General features: G+C 36.9%; 2 protein-coding genes across 2 annotated transcripts; one reads left to right on the top strand and one right to left on the bottom strand.

Annotated features, from left to right (window-relative positions):
* Positions 1-64: 64 nt before the first annotated feature.
* On the top strand, positions 65-12,576 carry LOC145914667 (2-oxoadipate dehydrogenase complex component E1-like). The gene is made up of 16 exons (XM_083002483.1): positions 65-395; positions 623-813; positions 1,052-1,246; positions 1,531-1,692; positions 2,131-2,275; positions 5,767-5,907; positions 6,179-6,281; positions 6,583-6,721; positions 7,323-7,565; positions 7,851-8,111; positions 8,513-8,669; positions 9,105-9,227; positions 9,846-9,988; positions 10,530-10,609; positions 10,803-11,052; positions 11,469-12,576. Exons 1-16 carry the CDS (start codon positions 65-67, stop codon positions 11,568-11,570), a joined length of 2,766 nt encoding a protein of 921 aa, XP_082858609.1. The 3' UTR covers positions 11,571-12,576.
* Positions 2,332-5,680, bottom strand: LOC145914070 (C-type mannose receptor 2-like). The gene is made up of 8 exons (XM_083001847.1): positions 5,529-5,680; positions 5,163-5,337; positions 4,676-4,878; positions 3,979-4,179; positions 3,559-3,729; positions 3,253-3,300; positions 2,940-3,008; positions 2,332-2,762 (listed from the first exon to the last, which is right to left on the bottom strand). The coding sequence occupies exons 1-8, from the start codon at positions 5,584-5,586 to the stop codon at positions 2,662-2,664; spliced, it is 1,026 nt and encodes a 341-aa protein (XP_082857973.1). The 5' UTR covers positions 5,587-5,680; the 3' UTR covers positions 2,332-2,661.
* Positions 12,577-20,729: the final 8,153 nt, after the last annotated feature.

Here is a 20,729-nt window from a genome sequence, read left to right as displayed (position 1 = left end):
ATTGTTGTCTTCATTTCTGACTTATAACAGGCAACTTATATTCTACTGTTCATCTTTCTTATAGATGTCTGCACATAATCTTCTTTATTTTGCTTTGAGTAAAAGTAAATGTTGTGCACGGAAAGTTCCTTTCTTTTCGTCATGGCGATGTTATCATTATAACCAAGGAGTGTTTGGCTACAAGAACTCGGCCAACATTGTGAAGGAAATTAGTGAGGACACGTGTACTGATCAAGAATTAACATTTGCTGGTCACAGACTCAGAGAAGCTTACCAAAATCATGGACATAAACTGGCCACTATTTATCCATTGAAAAACATTAAGCACCAGAATACACAGGAATTAGAGTTGTCTTATCATGGATTGCAAAGTGGTGATAACATTTTATTAGAAGGTTTGTTGCAAAGATACATTTCATTTGATGGTTAATTTCCAAAAAAATAATTTATTAAAGGTTTTTTGATTTAATTAAAAACAAATATTATTGCACTGAACTTTGCGTACACTTTTTTTTAATAAGTGATAAATCATGTAACAATTGTGTGTATTAGGGCCTTCTATGAATTGGATTTTTTACATCCTTAAGATTTCTTGATGACATGAATGCTATTGTTTTTAAAGGAAATCTAGCTGCCGGCAGCCTGTTAGAGGAACTTAAAAGCAAGTACTGTCGCAACCTTTCCATAGAAACATCAACAGTTGATTGTCCTGAAGAACGAAAATGGTTGCTGGAGAAATTTTCGGAGATTCAACACATAGAAATTTCTGGTGATGCTCAGAAAAATATTTGTGAGATGATGTTGAAATCAGAGGTGGGTTATTTGGTTGCAAAACATATGATTTTTTTCTGAAACATATTATATTTTTAAAAAATTGGCTTATCAGAGTATGATATCCATGACATTATAAACACTGTTCACTGCCTTGATAAAACAAACATTAAACCAATATTGTGAGCTGCATACCTCAGGCCTTATCAGTGCCGCTTGGTGTGGCTATTTACATGATTTGAACCAATTGCCAACATATCAACAATTGCCTACAATACAGGTGTTGGATAACCTACTTGCCACAAAATTTCCAACCTTGAAAAGATATGGTTGCGAAGGTGCTGAAAGCATGCTAGTGTTCGTCCACTATATGTTGCAAGAACTTTCAAGTAACGGCACCGAGCAGATGGTATTTGGGATGCCCCATAGAGGAAGAAATAATCTCCTGCTTGGTGAAATGAAATATCCTGCTAAGGTCAGTGGTGGTTTACATTGAGGGCATAAAATTGTTTTCGATTTAAGCTAAGGTGATTTCGATTTTAGGTGATCACAGGGTGCGATTGTATCACCATAGTTGTACATTAGCTACATTATCTCTGAAACTTAATATTTTTTAACGAACAAGCCATCAATTGAAAATCCATCTCGTCAACCAAAATCAAATTTTACTAACTTTTTTAATCAAAAGCTTAGTTGTGTACTGGTGGTGTTTAAGTAAAATTTCTTGTCTACTTTGGATTAATCTGTGTGATTTGTCAGGTGATGTTCGGGAAGATGAAAGGTCTCAGTGAATTTCCCCCTGAAGCTCTCACGGTTGCCGTTGGCGATGTACTTTCCCATCTAAATGTATCGACCGATATACAAGTTGGCGATGACAAATCAATCCACGTCACTCTGGTTTCCAATCCCTCACATTTGGAGGCAAGCACAAGTTTGTTTGTTTATTACAATAATTGAATATTCAGCTTTAGTACTTTTACACAGTCTGAGGTTCAAACTTTATGATTTCCTGTCTCAAGTTTACTAGAATTTACTACAGGGCTTCCTAAACTGGAGGTCACAACCCTGTCATGGATTGCAAACAGGATTTAAATGGGTCGCATAAAGTTCATCTATGTACAATTGCATTTCATGTTTCAAAAAATTAGTTAATATTTCTGTCATACATTTTAAGTGTTTGCAAAAAGTTTGGGAGCCCTGACTTGCTGTGTATTTCCTATTGGGTCTGCTAGCTTTTTGCAGGGTCCATGCAGTCTTATTTGCCTGGAGGTTGATTGTAAAAAAACATGCTTTAAGATGCTGTAGATCTTATCATAAATTAACTTCATAAATATTAATATGTTTTTAAATTTATTTCAGGCTCAGAATCCGGTAGTTATGGGAAAATGCAGAGGCAGACAACAAACCCTGGCTGATGGGGATTACTCGGATAACCTGGAGACGTTGAGAGGAGATAAGGTAGCAAGTTTTACGATACACGGAGATGCAGCATTTGCTGGGCAAGGTATGGATTTTCTGTGTAGACTTTCAAAAAGTAGTGAAACTTGAACAATATGATGATTTTATTCCGTGTTTAATGAGCACGAGTGTATTTGTTGATAACCAGTCTGTCAAATAGTTTAGTTTAATGCTGATTTGGCACAAAGTAAAGTAGTAGTTGAGCTTTACTTTCCAAAGGCAAAAATGATTGATACATTGTAAATATAATGGCCAAAATTTTTTTGTATACAATACATTCAAAAATCAAGTAAATATAAATACTTATTACTTGTTTGGAAATAACATGTAAAAACTGTTCATGTATGTGTAGGAAACAGTTGAAAACACCTACACATTATATATTTGATTGTAAATGAGCCAAAAATGATGCACTACACTTCTTCTATAATGTTACACACTTGCAATTAACACATAAACAACACTTACAAGCAACATAGGACAAATTTGGTTGCTTCGTTTTCCTCCTGAAGTTGTTTTTATGTTTCCACCACCTACAATTTATACATTGGTTAGAGGTGCGTGAAACTGTATTTCATGTTAAGTATGGCTTTAGTTAACCAATATCAAATGCAAACTGATGGAATTTTGCAACTGAAGGTTGGTGATAACATAGATTTTAGAAATATTCTTCACATTGAAACAGCACAAGTAAACATAACAAAACTTGCCAACAGTGGTAGTTGTCATAGTGATGTGATGTGTTTTTGATGTAACATGACCCATTTCACTGGTTACATCTACACATATTCATAATATTTTAATTTCCAATACTTTTTTATTGTAAACAGTATTGGTTTCACATTTATCATATTGGCATTTTATGAATAATAAACAAATTACACATGCATACATAATTTTGTCAATGATACTTTCTATTTTGAAACAAAAACTTTTGTAAATTTTGCAAAAGTCAATCACTGATAAAAAAATTATTTGACGATCTAACGGGGTGATCAATTCAACTTTCAACTCAAAACTTACCTGCATGGCTAGTCATTATTTTCATACTGGTGGTCGTTTCCATACGTCCTGGTAAAAACAATGACTTAAAAAGGTGTGTTTTCAGATGTAAATTACTTTTAATTTTCTTCCCTTCTGTTATGTCTTATATTAATGCCCCAAAAAATATGGAAAAAAATAGATTTACAAAGAATTTGCAAAATTTTAGCTTATATCTTGACGATTGATTTAAAAAGTAATTTTGATGTTAAATATTTCTCTGTAAAAAGAGTTTTTCTTGTTGTCACGCCAACAGGGTATTGTCATGTTTAATGTTAGTTTCCCAACCTTGGCAAACAAAGTATCGGGTTGGCGACGCACAATCAGCATTTTTCCACTTCCACGTTCCATTGTTGTTTGCCATAATCACACAATTACCCTTGGTATCGTTTGGATATCCCATCATCCAGTTTGTGTAACTGTTGTTAAGTACTTGCTGGCCACCCCAATAGTAGGAATCTGATAAAGGGAAATAAGAGATGCTGATGTTTTACGCTGTTACCACAAGAAAGGAACACGAATTATTTATGACACAAGAAAGAATGCTCCTGTTTGGTTAACTTGTCAACCAAACCAACACCTAGTTAACTAGTTAAGCTGTAACACACAAAGTTTTGTATGTTTGTCAGATAATATTGTGTCAAATAGCCATAAAAATTAAAAATAATTAATGTTAAAAAATATAAGAAAATAAAAAAATATACCCACCATTTCCCATTGATTTGAGTCCAATAAAGAAGTCTAACTTGTTGGAAAGTTGAAGAGCCATCTCAACATTTTCCTGCGTGGAGTTTGACGTTATATGTAAAAGATGCATGTTGTTGGTTTTACTACAGATTTCTGCACCATCTTGTTGGCGTAGTTTGATATCGGATATCATTAAGTCTTCATCCTTGGTCTTACTTAATGCTGAAAACATAACAGTTTTGTCATTTCCTTTTTTGTCAACTATTTGTTCAAGAAAAAATATGACCAAAAAGCATTAAAGTGTGGCACAGTTCTTGGTAGTTATGAGGCCCAATGTTTTAACCTAGTGGTTTGCGACGTACTTGGAAAAATTTGCTGTACTTGTGACGTACTTATTTACAAATTGATCAGGAAACTTTTCTTAGGTTTACAGTTTTCAGCAGAATACTAACTGATCTTATTTTCCCTCCATCAAAAAAACTCTAAGCAATGCACCAAGGGATGGCAACATGCTTAATTTGCAACTGTAATACTGTGACATCCTAATTTTGAAACACTGGAAAAAGGGGTAAAACACGTAAAAAAAAGTAAAACATATAAAAAAAAGAAAAGGCCACAAACAGATTATAAGCATACATTTACCACAAATATATATTTTGTTATATTAACACATGGACAAAACTATTGGTTTAAGTTATTAAGAAAGTATTACGGATACCTTTTTGCCTACAAATGTAGGGCAGACTTGTGTTGCATGACATCGGTATCCACTGACCATTCTCAACAGATATAGCAGCACATTTACCAGGTCTTGTACTATCCGGCCCGGTTGGCCAATTGCTGAACTGGTACATTGTGTTTGAAACCCACTTCCAGCCTTCACTATCTGACTTTTGTATTCCAATCCAGTAATGTTTGCCTCTGAAAATCAAGGATTATTGCACTCCATATTTCTAACATGGTTTTAGGTCTATTGTATGAAGCGATTTTAGACATTATCTGTGGCAAAAATTTAATTGTGGGAAACAAGTAAAATAAAAATTAAAAATTTTGCTTTTACAATGTTTACAAAAACAATTTGTATCCAACACTCTGTTAAAGACTTGGATGTCTAATATCCCTTTTTAATTAAAAATGTTTTTTAATTACATTATTTAAAATGTTTCAAACAATTTTAAAAATAAAACCATTTTTAATTTATTTACTTTGGAGGAAATGATTTGAGATCGTTAAACAAATTTGTTTGAATTAAGTTGTCCTCGACCACCACCAACATGGCAGCTTGATCCTTGACACATTTTGATTTTGCCATTTCATAGCTTTGAAGAAAGTAGGAATAAGTAAATACATCTCGTTGATGAAGTCGAACTTTGTGTTGAGCTGGAATACAGGCAACAAAATATGTTGATATAAAAATCATTTCTTCCATAAGTAGGAACTTAAAAGACATAAAAACATGAACAAAAATACTTTTTATACTGAAAAATTGCAACAAAAATTTGATTTCTACGAATTAAATATGGTTATCCAAAAACAAATACATACAGTCACAGATGTAATGATAGACTTACCTTGCACAGTGCCAGAAATAAGCAAAACAACGAATGTTAAATATTTTTCAAACTCCATTGCATCCAAACCTTAGGTTCCTGTGAGTTTTGATGGAGTCGCAAGATCCACTTTTGAATGGATTCTCAGTCACATGATTTCCTGCAGTTTTATTCCCCAATTTGAATATGAATAGCCAGCCACGTGAAGATTGCTACTTGAATGGAGTGAACTGATGCAACACTTTCTTGTGCATTGCAGGAGTGGTGATGGAATGTATGAACATGAGTGCCCTACCCCACTTTGATGTGGGTGGAACGATACACTTGATAGTGAACAACTTGTTGGGATTTACCACCCCTCCACAGCATGGCAGATCAACTCCTTATTCCAGTGACATTGGTTAGCATCTATGATTTAACATAAATTTGAATATAATCAAATTAAGTTCGCCGCATTCTGTATTATTCTGACGCCAGATGGTTACTAATTGGGAAAATAGTTGCATAACTACAGGTTTCTTTGTAAAGTGCAACTTGCAACCAGCGCAATGTATAAAGTGCATTGTTTATTCCTAGTCATGCATTGTTTAGGGGATTATGGTTTGTCCTCGAATGAACGCATTGTTTAACCACAATCAGTCATTGTTTCATCACAGTTATGCATTCTTAAGGTAAAATGGTCGGTTGCCCAACACTCCACGTGAATGGTGACGAACCAGAGGAAGTTATGAGAGCTGCCTTACTTGCTACAGCTTACCGACACAAGTTCAGAAAGTTAGTGGATTCGCCGAAAAGTTTTTTTGTTATTAACAACGCCTTTGTGGTTATAACGACTACTATGTCTCGTTTAAAAGTATTTTTAAAAGCGGTGAAATTGCTCTGTTGTTTTATTATCTCCTGAAGAACTTTCACTCATAAACGCTGTCTATTTCTAAATTACTATCATTTTTTTTTAAATATTTGGTTACGCAATATTACCATTTACAATTTTAAACAATTCAAACGTTTTTCCAAATTCGCTACTGTTGAAACCCAGTCAAAAACGATCTTGAACCTTAAAGTTTGTTGTTGTTAGGGACTTTATAGTGGATATGATCTGCTACCGGAGGTGGGGACACAATGAAATGGACGACCCCACTTTCACCCAACCCCTAACATACCGAAAGATTGATGCGAGAAAGTCCGTCCCGCAGTTGTACACAGACAGACTTGTGGTAAGTCGATATCACAACAACTTTCTTTCTGTGTAAATGGTTTCATCCAAGCAATATGTGGCTGTTTGAAGATGGTTTAATGTGAAAGGACTTCGGTTGTGGTATTTTGCTTTGTTTTCTTATTCTTAAAACCCTTCATTGGAAAGAATTATGACCTCTATTTTTACCAAATAAATGTTAACTATTGCACCTCGGTACCACGTACATTTATACATACATAATTTATTAGTATCTTGTTTGTATGGTTTTGGGGGACTTTCTGTATTTAACTGAATTTTTAAGCGACCCCTTTCATCCAACACTTGTGTATATTATGGCAACAAGACACTTTCATGCAATGTCGCATACAGCCCGTAATTATGGTCCGTGCCAATTATTTTATAAGTTTAAAGCGTGTAAAAGTTTTCGCTAAAAACGTTGCCTGCAAAACAGAAAACGAATAGGCATGTTTAACGGTGAATAAGTTTTGTGAAATTTTGACCGCAAATTGGACATTTGTATGATTGTATCTCTATGTTAAGCACTCCCAAATATCCAAATGTCCAATTTACAGTCATTTGCTACGCAACGATGCAATGAACACAATTTTTTGCCTTCGCAGGAAGAAGGGATTGTTGACGTCACAATGGTTGAACAGTGGAAGAACGAAGAGACAGAACGATTAAACAAAGAATTGAAAGATTGCGAATCACACGAACCTCCTCCAACTTACCTAGGAAAAGGGTCGGTTTGGGCGGAAATGACGATTCCTCGAACCGATGTCGTCACTTCCTGGGATACCGGATGTGACGGAGGACTTCTTCGGTTCGTTGGAGCGAAATCAGTCGAAATTCCAGAAGGGTTTGTAAGTGTTGGCTTGTTCTGGTGTCTACGTGTATCATGATTGAATTGTCCAGCACAGAAAAAACAATTACTATGTTTTGATTTTGAGTAAATTAGATTTGGGATTCAGTGATTGGTCAACTTTGCATAGCCTCAATTGAACTAGGGGTTCAAAAGCGAAAAGCCTGAAATTCCGTTTTCTAATTATGCAAAAAACGTTTCCATGCAGATTTTACGCAAATAATCCTGCTTAGAATGGCTTTCAATGGTTATCAACAACAAAACCATTACCTCATTTTCTTCCTAGAATCTGCATGAAAACCTGCTCAAGAATCACGTGACTACACGCATGGGTAGGCTCAGCTCCAACGGCAACGTTGATTGGTCGCTTGCCGAAGCGTTCGCGTTCGGTTCCCTTCTGCACCAGGGCTACGATATTCGCTTGTGCGGCCAGGATGTTGGCCGTGGAACCTTCAGCCACAGGCACGACTTTCTGGTTGACCAAGTTGACGGTCGGGTCCACGTGCCCTTGAACCACATGTACGACCAGCAGAAAGGTCATTTAGAGGTCGGTCTTCAAAACTAAGAGTCATTTGAGATGATGTAATTACTGCAACTGAAGTGTTTTTTCTAAGCAAGATCCCCCGCTTAATGAAGATTGGCGCTTATATGTGACAATATTATGGACAAATACCTAGAACTGTTTGAAGTTTACTTTCTATCGGATAATAGAAAATAGCAATTATGTAACAAGATGCTAATATGGCTTACTGTGTAATCTAAACTTGTTGACGAATAAGATGAAAGAAAGTACATACATTTAGTTTCAGTTTCTTAGTGTTTTTTCTAAGCTTAGAATTTCGTATTTTCAGTCACTATTTGCTCCCCCTCCCATGTCTGGGTATTCCCCTCCAACCGACTACTAAACCGAATCACTAAAATGGATTTTTGAAAACCTTTTTCGGATAGATCGTGAATTCCCTCCTATCGGAGGAAGCGGTTCTTGGATTCGAATACGGGATGAGCATCGAGAACCCGAATAGACTCGTAGTGTGGGAGGCGCAATTCGGCGATTTCTTCAATGGAGCTCAGATCGTGTTGGATACCATGGTTACGTCCGGCGAAGGTGGAGAAGTTGTCATTCTCACGTGTTTTCTTTAGTATTTGCTGTTGTACTGTTTTGGACTGACTAAAAAAAAACTTGATTTACACGAGCTTTCGCGAGCTTAAGATCTCGCTTTATAAGGTATTGCAGATGACGTGACAAAGTCCATTGCGGGTACAGCGCTAAAAACAAGAAAAAAAACGCACGAAGTGATCAGAGTTGGTCGCTTTGGTCACTTCTGAGACTGGCACGGCGCAGTGAAATTGACTTATTTTCTTGTTTAGTAAAATTTGACATTGATCGTTGCAACGGCGTTGTGGTAAAAAAAACACAAAAACTGTTTTCTGCAAACTAATTACCATGAAAGCAGTAACCCCTTAGCCGCTTGTCTATCTTGATATGACATATAATAAAGGGCGCGTTACATTGGTTTATGAAACATTTGTTGATTTGTAGCGAAGTGGATGTACCAGAGTGGTCTTGTGATGCTTCTTCCACACGGATATGACGGTGCTGGTCCGGAACATTCGTCATGTAGACTGGAAAGGTTCCTTCAATGTACCAACAGCAGTGAAACACGTGAGTTAAAGGGTTGGCGGAAGTTTTGATGTTAATAGTGTAAAGTTTAGGTAAATGTATTTTAAACAAAACACCATAACTCCTCACAGTTCCACAAACAGTAGCAACTGACCACAAGGTCAAAAGCACAAGGTCAAGACAAGTACGCTGGGAAAAGGGCAAAAGCACTGGTGCATGACATAGTGTGTTATTTCTTAAAGGGGAGGGGCACTAATTGGACATAGTTTAACAAATTGTTTTGTTCGACTGGACGAAAACATCAGTTGTGGGATTTGTTTTTATGCAAGCTCTCTCCATTCACGTCCCGTTGTGATATTTTTTATCAGTTATTGATGAGGAAGGTGTAGTTTTGTTTGTTTTTTTACCTCGTGTATAATTAAATGAAGTATTTTAGGTTTGTTTTTGATTTATTCAAAGATGAATATAAAAATCTATACTTTTTGCTGCATTCATCGTTTTTTTGTATAATAACGACCAATACATTCAACTTTCTTGCCATTCTACCAAAAGTATTTTTCATACGGACATTTTAAATATCAACCATAAATCGGAGTTTCCGTTTCTTTTTCATTCCTGGCGCCCAAGCCATCCTCACCAGCAACATTTATTTTTCGTCAGATGTTGACAGTGACGGAGTGAATATGTCGGTTTGTCATCCGACAACTTCCTCCCAGTATTTCCACCTCCTCAGACGGCAGATGATGAGGAATTTCAGGAAACCTCTCATCGTGGCTTCACCCAAACTTCTTCTCCGATTCCCAGTCAGTATTTCTCCACTAAAACGTCCACTATGATATTCGCCATACCACGTACAGTGTGTAGAAAACACATGACGACTTTAGGTGATATGATTTAACCGTTTCGCATTTTCTGTGGGAAAGATGACAAAAGTTTTATGTATACATAACATTACTCTACCAGTTAATCATTGTTTTAAAGATTATAGGACTCCCCTTAATATTTTACGTGTAGTTACGCACACAAAACAAAATTATGACGGCTTCATCAAAGATTTGTAAACTTTAGTTGCTGAGCAAAACTTTTTAGTCAATCTTTCAGACAGCACTTTAAAAGATGAAGAACATCTTTATCTGTCTGAAAGAATGACTAAAAAAGTTTTACTCAGCAACTACAGATACAGTTGTTGATCGACAACCTACCAGGGTGGCTGTAGTTTTTTTGTTTTTGTAAACTTTATTTATAATTTGCCAAATTAAGGCAAAAACATGCTTCATTCAACATTTAAGTATTGGTTGCTGTTTTTATAATTATAACTGTAACGTAATTCCGTGTGATTTCCAGCCAGCCATGTCGCCAATGTCAGAGTTCGTGGAAGGAACTGAGTTTAAACCGGTGATCGGAGATGGGAGATCCCCAAACACGTGAGTGGAGATTATAACTTGGTTTGGTGGAATTCCATTTTTTCGGTTCGGAAAGTGTTTCGTTTCATTCATTATTCTTTACTGTAAAACTTTTGCAAATTGATTCCCACTTGAACTTGGAAATAACAAGTTATTTTGTGGTAAAACTACGTTGCTGATTTTTTCTTGCATTGTTTTGTTCTGTGACAACCAGAGTAAAGACGGTGATCATCTGTTCTGGAAAGCATTATTACGCAATAGAGAAGGAACGCTCCCAACGCGGCAGGGACGACGTCGCCATCTTGCGGATTGAGGAACTCTGCCCATTTCCCACTAGCGCCCTCCAGCGGGAGATCGCACGGTATTCGTCGGCGTCATCATTCGTTTGGGCCCAAGAGGAGCCACGTAATATGGGCCCGTGGTCATTCGTGGCACCGCGGTTTGAAAACCTGCTTGGCGTAAAGGTGGGAGATTGAGAAATTGACTTAGTGGTTTATGTACGGTTTTATAATATCATCAATTTCTCCCCAAATTTGTGTTGGCAAATCACTACAAGGTCATTAAAGTAGAAAAATAAACTACTTTAAAGCTAACGTTTTTTCAATCAAATACTCAGTGTTTTTTAATTCTTTTGAACTTTTGTTGCCAAAATATGAATATGCTCATTACCCAATTAATTGTGCAAATCGTTACTTATATTTAATGCAGGCTGTTTAGTAAAAAAATAAAAAAACAATTCTGTTTAAATCAGAATTTATATATATATGTTAAAAAGAGACGACCCTTTACCCTAATAGTCTGAACAATCTAAGCAAATTATTATTTCGATATTTCTTCCAGAATGTTTATGTATGTACGTCACAATGGTTTATTGTTACAGCTCAGATACGCAGGGCGACCCTGTCTACCAACCCCGGCTGTTGGAATTGGAATTCTTCACACCCAACAAATTAAATCTCTAATGGATGAAACGTTTTCTTAGTTGTGTTTCCAGTGTTACATGTTATGAGATCAACTATTGAACCTTAAAACCTAATATTTAAAACTAATTACACATCATGTAGAAGCAAATGAACCAATAATGATCAGTAAGCTGCATGTAGTTGTGTACAGTGTCCTCACCTATCGGGTTTCGTTGTCTGACGACGGTAGGCTAACTAACTTGCCAGACCGAGACCATTCCACATTGTGGTGAATTTGCAGTCAACAGAGCCCAGACGACTCATAAAGATATAAAGATTCACGTGATCACCATTGTTTGCTTTAAAACTGAGGGATTTCTGTCTTAAAGGCTGGGTTTCCTAACAATTTGATGCGATCCCCAAAGGGGTTCTACTGACAAGACCTGCCGACGGGACACGATAGGTCGAAAGTGTGCACTGTCTGCAGTTTACTTGTCATTGTTCACTCATTTGCTTTCACACAATTTCACTTTTATTATTGTAATATCCCGTTTTCAATCGAAACTGATTTAACTTACATAACTTCTTGTATGATTAATTAAAAGCATTGGCTTTTTGTTGTAAATACTTGCAAAAGTGAAGTTTTTTACAAATCGCGATATGCATTTTACATAACACGTTGACCTTGTTAACATTTGTGGTGAAATATTTTGACCTGTATGGAAACGAATTTGTTTTCTTGAGTCCAGCGTTTTAATCGGAATATGTTGCACTAAATTTTTCTCGGTGGTTATCTTGCATCGTGTCACGTGATCACCCGTATGGCTTTTAATTTATTGGGAACATTCTTTTTTTACTTCTGTGTATTGCAAACTTCGTATAGTTTATTTTACATGTGTAGTTTGGTGCAGTTATGTCAGAGTTGTTTGTTTTAGATATTGAAAAAATTGATAATATATCAAAAACCTTGTGCGTTTTCTTCAGACTGACTTTTTAGCAACTATTAGGTGACATTATTGCGATTGTAAATAAACAGCTTTTATTTAACTTTTTGCATTAAAATTGTTTTGCCAAATAAAGATTTCCAACTTATCGTTGTTGAATAATAAAAGAAATGTTTGAAAGAAACCTAAACTTAGTTCGTAATTTAAGTTAAACATATTTCGCCTGTGGAGCCTCCGTTAATTTTATGTTTTTTAATCATTGTCAGGACCCACGAATTTAAGGGGGAACATGAACATAATTGTTTGCTTTGAAACTAAGGAATTCCCCCCAAAAACGATTAAAAATTCACCGAAAAAACGTCATCCCATCGGCCCATTTTGCCCCTTGATTGTTGCAACTTAGTTAAGAAACCTGTTGGTTTTACTACAGTGGGTGAATTTGTGTGGCCCTGCCTTTGCCTCCAATCAAGTTGCGTTTCGCTGAGGTCCGTTAATAGTTTTAGCCGCTTTTCCAGCGATTTGAGAAGTTTACGGAAGAAGGTTTTTCATCGATGCTTCATATGAGCAAGCAAAACTACACCTTGAATTGAAACATTGCAGACTGGCGTTAAAAATGTCTGTAATATTTACACGAAACATGCTTAACTAAATGCCTTTGATCAAATATTTCATATTCGTTAACTGTACCATTGCATTACCCATCATAGCTTTGAAGTATTTTGTGACGGTCATTCTTGAATAATTACTGAGAACTAACGGGTGAGTATTTAAAAAGGAACGTTCATAGCAGAAGTATGTTCGTTCATGTAATTTAAACACAAGTTAGTCCCACAATCGTTTGGTGGTTAGTTCGGCGGAATTATTGCATGGGAGTTTTAGTGTGTTTTGCAGTCGTGTATACTCTCACTAAAAGTATAAAAACAAACATTTTACACAAAACAATTTAATTGGATATTTTAGAAAAAAAAACAGTTTCTTCCAAAAAAATTCCCCTTTTTTGAAAAAAAATAAAACTGAACTTTTTTCTCGAACGTAATTAATTGTTGCGTCACGACGAGCAACTAATTAGATAACATTCCACGCGCGACGAATTCTCCCTTTCGTTCTTTTCGGCCATTTTGGTTTGTGGTTGGTGCTGAGCGGAGGTGGAATTGGAAGGTCAGTAAAACTCTTTTGCATTGTTATTGCTGTTTGTAGATTGTCTTTCATAACACTAATTATATTCATTACAATTAATATATTTAATTATTATGGCGTATTTAAAGGCGGGCTGTTGCTTGTAGTTAACTATTCGTATGCATAGGTTATATAGTTAATGATTTTATGACTGATGTGAATTTAATACATAACACTATCGTCTATGAAACATTTAAATTAGTCATTATGCAAATCTTTTTTTATATTGGTGGGAAAGGCGGATTACACTTATACGCAGTACAGAAGTTTAAATTTTGGGGTTTCATTTTTGCAGATTTACAGCAAGATTTCCCGGACATCGGTTCATCAATTCATCGTTCATTTATGAACACCCACATGTTAGTCAAACAACCAGAGTCTGTCGTGTGTCAACCGGGATGGCGGAATCGTTTAGGCCTAAACTCTATACTAACTTGCGCCGTGAGCGGCTTTCTTTTGCCATCGAATCCCGATGGAAGGGTTTCGTCGGGCGAAAGAAGGTCCAAGTCTCCATCAGTGCTACTATTCAGATACATTCGCTTAGGGATAGAACTACAGTAGCACTTAAACAGGGTTAGGTGAGGTAACGTAGGCTACTTGGGATTCGCGCGCCACGTAGGGACTTTATTTACAATGTTTTATAGCTAAGGGTGGCGCGTTGTCAATTGGCTGTAGAATAAATGTAGGATGCGTTTAGAACCACGTTTGGCACGGTCTCCACCGCACTTGCGCGGCCGCGGTGCAGGCGGGCTTAGTACGGACACCCGCTACTCCGACGGCATTTTATGTCGAAGGGGCCGGCATAGCATTGCTCCCGAACGGCCCGCGAGCCAGCCTGTAGGGCGCAATTAGTAGTTTGCGCTTTTCCCCTAAGCTCTGCGCATAAATTTGGGGTGTGGTGACCCTGGGCAAGGGGCAGTGACTCGGTGGTGTTGAGTTATACGCTTTTAACGTTGCTGCCCCCTTTTAAATCATTCTTTGCGCCTGTGTTAACTGTAACATTAGGGATTTGTGTGGATTTGGGTTTGACCAGATTTTTCCATCCGATGTTGTCACCCAAATGGCAACTTTCTTCCGTAACGAAGAGATTGTGGTTTGGTTTTCAAGCATTGAGATGCAGTAACTCCTGTAATGTACAAGTGTTGAAATTAATGACGTTTGTGTAATTTACACTTCGGTGTATTTACACGAATAACTTCCCTCTTTTTGCTGGTCATTCCCTTTTTATATTTGTTGACTTTAGGTTTAAGTAACGGTGTTATCGGTTCCGCAATCCTGGTTGACTCGGCCTCCCTTCATTAATGAGGATTGTTCCTCTACGAGCTTTGCTTATTATGTTGAGGGTGGTTGAAAAACACGACAGATTCACTTTCTACTTTATATATAGGCTAAGGCTATTGTGAGGTCTGCAGTGAGCTCAGGTAGTTGAGGCGAGAATTAAAACTTGTTTGTTGTCTGGGCAGTGATGATGGCGGTTCCAGGTTTTTGTGTGTATTTTGCTTGACGTAGTTTTACGCCGAAGGAGATGATCAACCAGTCGGAGATCGACACGTATACGATACACTTCATCACAAGATATTTGATATCATTTACTTTTGCTTCCCAGTAAAAGTTCCAATCTATTTTCTATCCTTTTGCTTCCAATGTTAGTTAGACAAGTTCTCGGGGGGTGTTGTGATTTTTTATATCAGCCGATCAGTTGTGCCATTGATTATGAACCGCCATTATCGTGAATTAGTAGTAACAGTTTCAGACAACGTCGAAGGTCCTGGAAGTCGCACAGATGCTGTATTTGATCCAATGAGCTGGTAAGTTCGTTGCGTTATCCCATCTTAAATTTAAAACTTATAATTAAGTTTCTTTTTAGGATTTTCGGATTGGGAATTTTTTTATGGAATGAGTTGAGGATTTGCTTGGTTTGTACGCTGCACTTTGTATCTCCTACCGTTGATTTTTTAAAACTAAATGTGTTTTTGTTTTGCAGGGGGTATGGATTTGTTGAAAATAAATATGTTTTTGTTTTGCAGGTGTATGGATTTGTTGAAAATAAATATGTTTTTGTTTTGCAGGGTTGGGATTTGTTGAATCTAAATGTGTTTTTTGTTTTGCAGGGGTATGGATTTGTTGAATCTAAATGTGTTTTTGTTTTGCAGGGATATGGATTTGTTGAATCTAAATGTGTTTTTGTTTTGCAGGGGTATGGATTTGTTGAAAATAAATATGTTTTTGTTTTGCAGGGGTATGGATTTGTTGAAAATAAATATGTTTTTGTTTTGCAGGGGTAAGGATTTGTTGAATCTAAATGTGTTTTTGTTTTCCAGGGGTATGGATTTGTTGAAAATAAATGTGTTTTTGTTTTGCAGGGGTATGGATTTGTTGAAAATAAATGTGTTTTTGTTTTGCAGGGGTAGGGATTTGTTGAATCTAAATGTGTTTTTGTTTTGCAGGGGTAGGCATTGGTTGAAAATAAATGTGTTTTTTATTTTGCAGGGGTATGGGTTTGTTGGACCTAAATGTGTTTTTGTTTTGCAGCGCTATGGATTTGTTGAAAATAAATATGTTTTTGTTTTGCAGGGGTAGGGATTTGTTAAAAATTAAATGTGTTTTTGTTTTGCAGGGGTATGGATTTGTTGGACCTAAATGTGTTATTGTTTTGCAGCGCTATGGATTTTTTGAAAATAAATATGATTTTGTTTTGCAGGGGTAGGGATTTGTTGAAAATTAATGTGTTTGTTTTGTAGGGGTATGGATTTGTTGGACCTAAATGTGTTATTGTTTTGCAGCGCTATAGTTTTGTTGGAAATAAATATGTTTTTGTTTTGCAGGGGTAGGGATTTGTTGGACCTAAATGTGTTATTGTTTTGCAGCGCTATAGTTTTGTTGAAAATAAATATGTTTTTGTTTTGCAGGGGTAGGGATTTGTTGAAAATAAATATGTTTTTGATTTGCAGGTGTTTAAAACTAAACTGTTTTTTGTTTTGCAGGGGTATGGATTTGTTGAAAATAAATATGTTTTTGTTTTGCAGGTGTATGGATTTGTGAAAACTAAACTGTTTTTTGTTTTGCAGGGGTATGGATTTGTTGAAAATAAATATGTTTTTGTTTTGCAGGTGTATGGATTTGTTAAAACTAAACTGTTTTTTTGTTTTGCAGGCGTATGGATTTGTTAAAAATAAATATGTTTTTGTTTTGCAGGTGTATGGATTTGTTAAAACTAAACTGTTTTTTTGTTTTGCAGGGGTATGGATTTGTTGAATCTAAATAAGTTTTTGTTTTGCAGGTGTAGGGATTTGTTGAATCTAAATGTGTTTTTGTTTTGCAGATGTTTCTGTTTTGCAGGTGTATGAATTGGTTGAATCTTAATGTGTTTTTGTTTTGCAGGCGTAGGGAATTAAGGAAGAATTTTGCATTAAACCACTTTAAGAATCACTATTTATTGCATTTTTTTGTAGGATGTAATGGCTACAATGGATTTTGATTTTGCACAGACACCTAATGTTTTGTACAATGTAGAACCAACATTTGGCCAAAAAAATTAAAAAAAAATTTAAATTACCCCAGCTGTTGGTTTGGCTTCTGACACCTTATAAATGTTTTGCAGAAGAATGAACAACACTGAAGAAAACTACAGTGACACCAAGACTCCCGCCTCCCTCTTTGAATAATAACTTATTTTTGAATGTTAAATAAATCCTGGGTACATACAACATGCATATGGGAACATTTTAACATGCATTTGAATCATAAAATTGTGTCAACTGTCAATAAATGGTTGTTTTTTTTAAGCGTGGTATCTTTACAGCGTAGATCGGGTTACCTTAATCCAGAGGCTGCTGAAGGATCCATATGGCAATTAAATCTTTGTTAATGCATCTGGCGACTGTTCCTCTTTGACCGTTGATGGGTCTTGTGACTTGCATAGGGATCATGTGACCTACAAGGGAATATAAACAGTCCCTGGGGTTGGCGTAGGCAATTTTGCAGGAACTAATTTGGTGCTATTGTGTAGTTGTGAGAGATTGGACAAACGCATTATTTTCCTGCAAAATCTAATTGCACTTTTAGTTGCCCTTAGCTCTTTCCACTCCGAGCGTCTATATATAGACGATTTCGCGCATGCCGTAGAATCCAAGCGTCTATATATAGACGGTAAATGAAATCGTCATTGCGTCGCAATCGTAAGCCTTGGCTGCGCAAAAATACATTCATTTGAATGTACTAGGATGGAAAAGCAGTTCCTTGCGTCAACAAAAGTCTATAATAATGTTTTGATGAATTTTGGTCAACATATATAACGCTAATTTTTTTGCAAATTTTGGGTGTTTTTTTGCACTGTTTTCACATATTTTGGTTGCAATACGACCAGCAACGCGCTGTAATAGTGAAAATAGGATTGGTACTGTAAGTACAGAGATCGCTTGAACCCTCGGCATAAAAATTACGACCGTGTTGAATGTCCACTGTGACGTCATAAAGCCTGCGAAGCAAATGCAAGATAATGGTTCTTGTGGTAGAAAAGGAATGAGTCGGCTAGATATTTTTGTCCTGTAATTAATCAGTCTGTACCTGAATCAAGAAAAACCTTGTACTGTGCAAAAACAGAAAGCAGTTTTGGCAAAACAGGTTCAAAATGCATTTGGAGGTAAAGTATGGCAAGTGGGGGGCATTTCTGAGACCACACGACAAGAAAATGTGGTTACATGAATTGGTTCCAGTTGTTGTATCAGACCCAAATACCTTTTTTTGCATTACAATAAACATGGATATCACAAAGAAACCTTCATAACCACAACACATTTGAAAATGCAATCCTATTTCTCCATTCAAAGAAAGGTTTCGACAAAGTCAGTCGAGCAACTTCAGACAACAGCCAGAGCAGTTCAAAACCAATTTATACTGTTGTCCAACATTCAGTGTGACATTATGTGTAAACAATTGCATGTAAAGTTTCACAACATGGTTGAATATTGTGTATAGTCTTTTTTTACTCTGTTTCTCTTCTTTCATTTCTTCATGGTTGTTTTTTGAAAAATACTAAAAAATGCATGATTTGCAAGGGTCTTTGTGGAAAAACTACACATGCTATCAGTGAAGTCAAAATTTTCCATCAAAGCACACTTGTAGTACTCCATTTGGTAAAAATTTGAACTACTTTGAATAAAAAACAAGCTTGTGAGTATTTCGAATGTATAGATGGTGAAATGAACACATGCGAATAGTATAACAAGACATTTTTGAAAGTTTGAGAAATTTTTGAACAGGTTTTGACTTATTTTTGTAAATAGATGTTTGCATAATGCATACTACAGCACTGCAAAGCCTGTGTACAAAAAAATCCTCACAAGTAAGTTAGATATATACAAAGTTCAGAAAAATATTTTTTGGATTTTTAACCATATTTGAGAAAAAATGTGAAAATTCGATGGGCTGTTACATAAAAACAACTATCACTGGGCAAGAATTGTAATTTTTCCCTGACCACACATTACATTGGTGTGTTACACACCAAAAATCTAACTATTACACCTTACAATTGGGCCGTGAGTATTTCATTTGCAACCATACCCCAAAACAAGCAATTTTCACTAGTTTGGAAAAAGTTGAAAAAGGTCCTGTTGGTGAAAGCCATAAAATTATCGAACTGCTGTTCGCAGCAAGCTGAAACTTGCCTAGATACAGCACGGGGGTTTACCCTTTCTTTTGCGATACTGGTAACCGCTTTAATTTATATATTTACGAAATGGGAAGTGTTTGAAAATTGTCATTTTTGCTCAAAAATCCCGGATTCTAGAGCCTGTTCGCAGAAAATGGTCCGGAGTGGAAAGAGTTAGGGGGCCAAAAATGCACCGGTCTGGCAAACCATATCTGATCAGAATGCGTAGGTGAGGGTTGGATCTTTTCAAAACCAGAAATGAATGGGAACTTAAACGATTCATTTTTCTGTAAATAGCCGAAGTTTTAGCTGCCTTTTTAGTTTAATTTTCTACAACACCAGGCACCAAGTATAGCTACCTGATTCAAAGCACCCAAAACCCCAAAAGAGCAGCCCGAAATTGGCTTAAATTCGCCCAAGCAACAGCACACTTACTTATGAGCGCTCAATCAACCAAAGAATTTTACCTCTATGCGGCTGTGATTGCACTGTGACGTAAATGTTCCATTGTGACAAAGGTCTACACGGTGGGGATTTCCCACCATCGGAACTTATTTTCATAGAAATAATAACATACCACCGGTTTGGAGGTTCGAGAGGCTGCTGACACTGAAAGGCCAAATCGACCGAAATCTTTTTGTCTCGGATTCCGGTTTAAACCGGTTTGGAGGTTCGAGAGGCTGCTGAAACCGGCCCCAACCGGTTTGAAACCGGAATATTCCGGTCAATTCGGCCTGGAACCGGACATTTTTGTTTTGGCCCAAATCCGGAAAAACGGAAAGGGGTTTTAGCCTTGGTGTTTTTTCGAAAATCGACCGAAATCTTTTTGTCTCGGATTCCGGTTTAAACCGGTTTGGAGGTTCGAGAGGCTGCTGAAACCGGCGCCAACCGGTTTGAAACCGGAATATTCCGGTCAATTCGGCCTGGAACCGGACATTTTTGTTTTGGCCAAAATCCGGAAAAACGGAAAGGGGTTAGCCTTGGTGTTTTTTTGAAAATCGACCGAAATCTTTTTGTCTCGGATTCCGGTTTAAACCGGTTTGGAGGTTCGAGAGGCTGCTGAAACCGGCGCCAACCGGTTTGAAACCGGAATATTCCGGTCAATTCGGCCTGGAACCGGACATTTTTGTTTTGGCCAAAATCCGGAGAAACGGAAAGGGGTTAGCCTTGGTGTTTTTTCGAAAATCGACCGAAATCTTTTTGTCTCGGATTCCGGTTTAAACCGGTTTGGAGGTTCGAGAGGCTGCTGAAACCGGCCCAACCGGTTTGAAACCGGAATATTCCGGTCAATTCGGCCTGGAACCGGACATTTTTGTTTTGGCCAAAATCCGGAAAAACGGAAAGGGGTTAGCCTTGGTGTTTTTTCGAAAATCGACCGAAATCTTTTTGTCTCGGATTCCGGTTTAAACCGGTTTGGAGGTTCGAGAGGCTGCTGAAACCGGCCCAACCGGTTTGAAACCGGAATA

Source organism: Ascidia mentula, chromosome 9, assembly GCF_947561715.1.
Source record: "Ascidia mentula chromosome 9, kaAscMent1.1, whole genome shotgun sequence".
Lineage (NCBI taxonomy): Eukaryota > Metazoa > Chordata > Ascidiacea > Phlebobranchia > Ascidiidae > Ascidia > Ascidia mentula.
The sequence above is the reverse complement of the archived record's forward strand: the minus strand, read 5'-3'. Positions and strand labels throughout refer to the sequence as shown.